We start from the raw sequence: 7,721 nt of genomic DNA, 5'->3' as shown, positions 1-7,721 counted from the left end.
CCCCAGTACTTTTTCCTGCCATGGCAGGGGGTCAGACTCAATGATCTGCTCAGGTCCCTTCTGACCCTAGAAACTATGAAACTACCACAAATCAATTTTTCCACTTCCTTCAGCTGATGCACAACAGAACCAAGTGGAGAGTTTACTAAAGGGTGACAGTTATGAAATGTTTTTTGATTTGATAAGTACAAAACAAACAAGCAAACCCCACCAACATACATCCAAATGAGCACAAAATGAGATCACTAGACCATTCTGCTTTCACTAGAGAAACATACTTGCCAAAGGACACTGGAAAGTAGTTACAGTAGGTTAATATGCACTTACATGACATGGAAGATCACACTTGGCCAGAATCTGTTGTCCATGCTGCGTCTGACCCAGGGGAAAGCTAAGTAAACTCACTTTAGGCTGCAACCTCAAGTCCAGGCTATGAGAAAAGTCGACTATCTTCAGAGCATTGGTAATCTCACTATTACCAAATAGCCCACAGAGCCTGAGGAAAGAATTCCATGGAAATAACACTAGAAAGCAATAATTTCATTTTATTTAATCTTACATTAAAACTCTCAGTCTTAACCGCACCAATAGCCCCCTCTGATGGTTTGTTTGGGAAGCATTATTAAAATGGACTCACCCCTATAGCGAGACAGTTTAATTGCAGAAGGAAACTTAAGGCATGGACAAACATACACTTGGAGAGGCTTCAAAGGTGAGGGGGAGATGCTGGTGCTTGGGAGCATGCAGCAGCTGTTACACTACAACTTGTATTGCTGCAGGATGATGCATGAACAAGTGAAACATCACCCCAAACTGTTCCCACGTGTGAAACAAAAGTTGAAGCTAGAACAGTTTTGCTACATACAGTATCATTGGTGCACACTCCCAAGCAGCAGCTCCCACTCTTCTTTTGAAGTCAATCCGCACATAGGTTTGTTTACTGCTTAAGTAACAAGTTATCACCACCAAGGTTGATTACAGGTGGCTCCAGAAAAGTTATTTCATGGATAATGCTGTTTTGCTCTGTTTCACAACCCTAGCTTTCATAGAAGGAGGTGATGCAGAGGAAAATTTAATATTATACTACTGTATTTCCCCCCTGTACATACATACAAGGAAATCTCATTAACTACATTGGTTATCATTAAACTGCTGCTAAAAGTAACATGTATTATTAATGGAAACCAACTATGAAAATGGTTAAAAGCGGCCAACACTAAGACTATAAGACACATGGCCCATATTGGGCAAATGTGCTGATAGGATGGGAACTTACAACAAGAATTTTTTTTTTAAATGTTTTGTGTTCCAAGTCAAATCAATTCCAAATCCACGAGTCATTCAAGAACCAAATGTGGCCCTATGACCAGAAAACATTCTCCACCCCTGACTGGGGCTTCAGATGCTTTCAAATCCTTTGGCGGTCGTCGTACATGCAGACCAAAGCCTGGAAGCTTAGTGTTTGGATACCCCTAAGTTTGGCTTGCCCTTAGCCAAAGGAGCTAACTAGGGAGGAGTTCCCCATTTCAATAAAGTCAGAGTGTAGCTGAGATCTTCCCACTGGACACTAGCCACTGCAAAACTAACTACGGGAGTAGGGAATCCTGTCTGCAAGCAGACAAAGGTGCAACCCTCCACTACACTAATTGTATTATCTTGGTCAGGGTATTCTCCTGCCACCATCGTGGTCATGGTATCTACCCTGCCAGGTAAGTACCACAAGGTTAGATTAGTACAGCCCATCTGAATAAGATACATGGTAGTGCCCATTAAGTGCAGCCCCACCCTCAGCACTGACTCTTTTTGAAGTGATGGTGAGCCACTACACTGCATACACTTTCAACTTCTTCACTCCCACAACTGAGCTACACCTTTCTTTCCCATTTCCAATGTATCCCACTTCTTCATTAGACTTCAATGCCTGGCAAACATCACTTAACGGGGATCCAAACACTTCACCCAGAATCCCTCTCTCAGTCCCCCTTTCTCAGCCTGTTGCATGCTAACATGGGCCTACCCTCCAAGCGGTGAAACCAGACCAGGTTACCCTGGGCCTCATCTGCATAGAAGTTTTGCAGCATCCCAGGACTCATGACAGTCATGAATGTGTGTGCGCGTGTGGGAGTAATTAGCACATGGATCTTTTGTTGGGGGGGGGGCAGCATATCGGGAGTACACACACATACGGAGCAGTGCTAGGCTGTGGGGTCACCACAGTTTGAAATGCTGCTCACAGTGAACTCTATGGTAAATATTGAGCCTTTTGGTTTTGGACTAACATCTTGCATAATGCCAAAGTGCTGTTAAGTGTGTATATGGAGTATCTGGGCTAAAATTTACAGTAGTTTCAAAAAAAGGTAACATGCATCAGTTCTGGATGAGCTAAAGCAGTGGTTCCCAAGCTTTTTTTGCCATGACCCACTGCTGGGAGCGGAGCATGGTGGCAGTGACCCAGGGGCAGGGGAGCTCCTGGCATGCAGTGCAGTTTGTCCTTTGTATGTGGCACCATCAGCATTGTCCCTGCAACCCTCATTTGAGTCACAATCTGAGGTTGGGAACTGCTGAGCTAAAGTCATAGGGACTATATACAAGTTGCCATAGCTATGCTTATTTTCAAGTTCATTGTTTTCAAATTTGTTCCTCTCTTCCATGTGCTCAGGGAGAACAGGATATGACAGTAAGAGGAGGCGGCGGGGGCTGCAAGGAAAAGCAGGAGGCAAAGTGGCTACCAAATGCCCTAGGTTTATTTTCCCTGCTGTAGCAATGGGAGAAGAAGAAATTCAAGACAAACCTCCAATAATTAGATTCTATACCTGGAAAATTATAAGAAATGTATAAATTTTGCCTACATAAAAACTAATTATTTGGGGAAGTGGGGGAGAGATCATCTTATAAATCAGGGCTATCTTGTATTTGAGTAAATACATTACATTTGCGTTTCTGAATTGCCTTCTCTTCAAGGACCTCAAAATGTTTTGAACAAAAATGGGTTAGGCTTTGTGATGTAACTTCACTTTCCAACAAAAGAGAAAGTCACACGGAAGGGAGAGGTTAGCAGCTTGCCCAAGATCACACAAGATACAGCAGAACCAAGAATATAATCCAGATCAAGATCCAGTACCATGCTCTCTCAACCTTGTATACTGTGGGCCTATTCAGTAATTGTAATCTCATCTACTTATTCTTAGTGACTCTTCCTAAAATAGCTCTTGGTTATTCAAGAAAAAACATAATTATCCTAATCTGGGCCAGTGGAAGTTGGAGGGTGTGGCCAAGAAGTGGCTTGCTACAGAATCTGAGAGTCCTTGAGTGTTGGTGGACATAGTGATCAGGAGCAAAAGGATGAGCAAGGACTACTACAACTCTGGACAACCTCCAGCCACCAGCCCCTGCCATATTGTTACAAACTAGTCAGAGGGGACCAGCAGGCATTGGGGGAGTCCCTGTTTCCCCAAGCACTACCAGGAGTGACTAGAAATAATGGTCACAAGCTGGCAGAGGGTAGATTCAGACTATACATTAGGAGGCGCTACTTCACCGTCAGGGCAGCTAGGATCTGGAACCAATTTCCAAGAGAAGTGGTGCTGGCTCCTACCCTGGGGGTCTTTAAGAGGAGGCTAGACGAACACCTTGCTGGGGTCGTTTGACCCCAGTACTTTTTTCTGCCATGGCAGGGGGTCGGACTTGATGTGCTCAGGTCCCTTCCGACCCTACCAACTATGAAACTATATGCCCAGTCCTGGAGCTGCCAAATGGCAGGAGCCGGTGTCTGGAGGGTGTCGGGGTTGCCTGAACAGCATCAAAGCTGCTGCTCAATGCTCAGGTGGGAGCTGGAGCTCCTGCTCTGTGTTCCAGGTGGGAGCCAGAGCTGCTGTTGCTTCCTTGTGCCTTGGGCTAGATCTGGTCTGCAAGGAGAACTGTGGTCTAGATCTGATCTGCAAGGAGATCTAAGGTCCAGATCTGGCCCAGGACACAAAGCAGGTTTGATACCCCTGACATTAGTGAATTTACTTTGGGTTTATGCTAATACCATATTACCTGCAAAGCAAAAGTTCCATCACTAATACTCAGCTACACAGAGTTCATTTAACAAAGATTAACATTGTTTAGACAAGGGCACACTGACTCTTTGGAGATGTCAAGGAGGGAAGACAGGGATAAATGTTAAAGTGGAGCATAGGAATCTCCAAGAAGGTAGAAACACTCTCTCTCATCTCCTTGCTTTTAAGTTCCAGGTAAGAATGAAACAGCAAGGCTACAAAAATGAGAATGAGGCAACAAAAGCATACAAAGAAGCAACCTCAGCAACAAAGTAAAATAGGGGTTGGCAATCTAAGGTTTGTGGACTGGATATTGGATCCAGCCTGTGGATGTGGGGCTTTGGCTGCAGGTGTTCTCCCAGGTGGCAACAGAAGTTGGGTCCTAGCACCTGCCCTGGAGTGGGTCATTCTGGCCCACAGCTGAAAAATGTTACCTAACCGTGAGGTAGAGGAACTAAACAAAGGAATTATAGGGAAGCTTCTTTCATCAAAAGTTTGAATAAATACTGCCATCCTCTGAACCAATTCAGAATAGAATCGTGAGGGGAACTGACTAGACTATTTAGAGAACAGAATATTCAAGTGTTTTGAACCTCATTGTTCAAGCTCCTATAATTAACATCAATGGAAATTTTGCTAATTTTAGAACAGTAACCATATAATGCATATTTAGTTTTACATATAACTTTTATATGTTCCACACTTTCCTAGCCTACTTCCCTTCTACTCCTGAAACTTCACAAGCAAGTCATGCAGAAGAAAGGAAGAATAAACCTTAGGGTAGAACTTGCATTAAATGCATTAATCCAGACCTCTGAAGAGGCAACTAACCTGTCTCCCAAGAACAGCACCTCTGGACGCAAATGTCCATGGACAATTTCGGCTTTGTGTAGCTTTTCCACTAAATCAAGCAGATTGTAAGCAACCAACATAATCACCTCCTCACCAATAGTTTTACAGCTCTGAATAACATCCTAAAGAAAGAAAAGTGAACTTAGGACAATATAAAACCTTTTTGCTTCAAAATAGAGTTGTTAATGTTACTAGTTTATGACAGTTTTTTTCAGTCAGCTCTAGGAGATGCTAGGAAGTTTTTCTAGTTCAGGCTTCCCTGGTCAGATTCATATATAATCAGATTTCCCCCAGGCACAGCCCAACACAATCCAAGCCTCTGCAAGTCCTTAGTGTGCGCTCAGCTGTTCAAGAATAGCTGAAGATTCCAGGGGTAAAAGCGTTTTAACTGAAGTTGAAAATTAGCATTTACACCAAGTCTTGTTTATGCTACAGTCCAAACTGTATTGACCAAAGTTAATTCAAAACAGGAGCCCTGCTAACAGGTAATGCTGTTCACTTGGTCACTGTAGCTTGGAAATGCAGAACTCGCTAGAACAATGGTTCCCAAGATCTAGTCCACAAAGCCATGGTAAGTGGTCAGCTGGTTGTCCAGGGAATCCTAATGGAACAATTAATGTCTGATACAGGTGAACAGAGGTCTGCAAGAAATTAAGGTTTAATCTTTTGGTTCAAAAAGTTTGGGTTCCCTACAGTGCACTGGTTCCCAAGGGCAGGACTTAGGAATCCTACATAACAAACATTACTGAGGGATGGTAAGTGGTTTTGCTTCAGTACATTATCACTGCCCTCAATGACCAGAAAGCTTAGAGTTTAAGGAACTCTTTCTTGTACAAGGAAACAAAAGACTAGGAAGGGGGCAACCCGCCTATACATTTATAGCAAATAAAAACATGTTTTGAACTTGTGTTTAGATGGGGTCTTTTGTTTAATCCACCTCTCCCAAGTCACCTGCATTTGTCCAACACCCAGGAAGGATGCAGAACTCTCAGTATTTGTACCTACACTACATTTTAAGTCTTCTTACTAGAGGTGCACCGATATATTGGTCCAATATCAGATCAGTACCAACAGAGAGAAAATTGGCTGTATTGGATATCGGCCTGAAGTGGCTGATAATTTGTCCAATAAATGCCCATGTGTGCATGTAGCCGCAGTGCAGCACGCAGGCAATGAACAGCAGAGCCCAGCAGTGTGCAGCTGGTAAGTCTGTTGTGGTGGAAAGGGAGAGGGAGGAGGGAAAGAGCATGGGAAGGGGGCGGCAGATCAACAGCCACCACCCCAAGCCCAGCCCTCACCAAGAGCCTGACACAGCCCCAGCTCCACCCGCTCACCACATGCAGATCTGGGGGCACACCTCCCCCATGCCCTCCCAGGGTGGGCAGTGACAGGACCCTGCCCCCCCACAACAAGCTGAGGCCCTCACCCCATCTTGGGTGGGTAGCGCCTGCCTCTGCCCCACTTCTCCCTCACGGCGGGGGCGTTAATCTGCACCTCCCCAACCCCTTTTCCTCTCCCCTCCCCTTTCACCACCACCAACTTACCAGCTGCACGCACCCGTATTGGAAATTAGCTCAGTATCGGCCGATATGCTTCCTTAAATATTGGCTATTGGTATCAACCCCCAAAATGTCTATCGGTGCACCCTTACTTCTTGCATTTCATTTGGTTTGTTTGCACTGACCCAGAGAGTATAGCAATTTATCTCCCTATGCAGAACAACACAGCCATCCTGGTATAAGAAACAGCTGCAATTTTCACTGAAGCTTTGATCAAAGTCAGTATTTAGACGCTCCTGCAACTGGAGTGTAATATAGAAATCCCATGGTGCAGGCTGAGAGTACACCTGCAAGAAAGTATAAAAGATACAAGTTACTGATGGGGCAAAACTAAACTGTTCATTTTCATATACTGCTTAGGGAGCCATTTTTCATTTTACTGAGAAGCTCAAATTATACAGGGTCAGAAACTGTTCTTCCATAGTAAGAGTTAGAAACAGGATCTGAGATTCTCTATTCCAAAATAGTTACAATACCATGACCATATTTTTATCTCACTGTAAGTTACCTTGGAGACTGAGAAATTAACATTTTACAGTTCAATATGCCTTACCTTGATTGCAAATCCCTTTGCACCTAACTGGGCAGAATTGGCTAGTACAGCAAAGAACATCTTGTCATCTTCATTGGTCCAATATTCCCGTTTAATACTGTAAATCTCATTCCCTGTTGTGAAAGTTTAAAAGATCACAAAAAAGTCAAAATTAAGATCTCTAGAAGCAATATGCTATCAGTTTTCTCTCAAACTTTCAGTTTGAGGAGAAAAGAAAACTAAAGAGATTCCAAAACCAGTTTGAACAGCAACCCAGAAAGTTCTACCTATTACTTACCCAGTTCAATTTCTTTCTCTAACTCCACCAAAGGCATGGGCCCAGTCTCTAAATAAAAATCTGGAGATGCAGTCAATAATTCTGGTAACGGATTCAACAGCTTTTTGCATTTCTCCGTGGTCCATAACAAATTGGTCGAGTCATCTGGAAGAAAGTAATAGACTAAACTGGTAGACGGGTAAGCTCTAATTGTGAATTGCCTTTGTGAAGCCAGCATATCTACTGTAAAACCGTAATTGCACGTGTCACTCCACTAGTGAATTACAGCATCACTCTGGGCTAGTCAATTTTTTGCCCATTGTTTCTTCTGTAAAGTGGAATGATTAATACTTAGTTCCTTTGAAGTTACTTTCAGATCTCAGGGTGCAAAACATTTAACTAGCTTGTTACATTTTGGTTTGTTGTTTTTTTTTGGGGGTGGTGGGAAACCCCCCCCCCCC

General features: G+C 43.6%; 1 protein-coding gene across 2 annotated transcripts in view; it reads right to left on the bottom strand.

The window, feature by feature from the left end:
* The window catches only part of BUB1B (BUB1 mitotic checkpoint serine/threonine kinase B), a 55,934-nt gene that overhangs the window by 11,221 nt on the left and 36,992 nt on the right, over nucleotides 1-7,721 (bottom strand). For both annotated transcript variants that reach the window (XM_019518989.1, XM_019518990.1), the window contains exons 17-21: nucleotides 7,282-7,425; nucleotides 7,005-7,117; nucleotides 6,577-6,738; nucleotides 4,872-5,014; nucleotides 328-496 (exon numbers count right to left, since the gene is read on the bottom strand). In XM_019518989.1, the coding sequence (XP_019374534.1) occupies nucleotides 328-496; nucleotides 4,872-5,014; nucleotides 6,577-6,738; nucleotides 7,005-7,117; nucleotides 7,282-7,425 (731 nt within the window). The remainder of the gene's footprint in view (nucleotides 1-327; nucleotides 497-4,871; nucleotides 5,015-6,576; nucleotides 6,739-7,004; nucleotides 7,118-7,281; nucleotides 7,426-7,721) is intronic.

The sequence above is a fragment of the Gavialis gangeticus genome, unplaced genomic scaffold (genome assembly GCF_001723915.1).
Source record: "Gavialis gangeticus isolate Ggan-Ray unplaced genomic scaffold, GavGan_comp1, whole genome shotgun sequence".
NCBI lineage: Eukaryota > Metazoa > Chordata > Crocodylia > Gavialidae > Gavialis > Gavialis gangeticus.
This window is presented reverse-complemented; position numbering and strand designations above follow the sequence as displayed.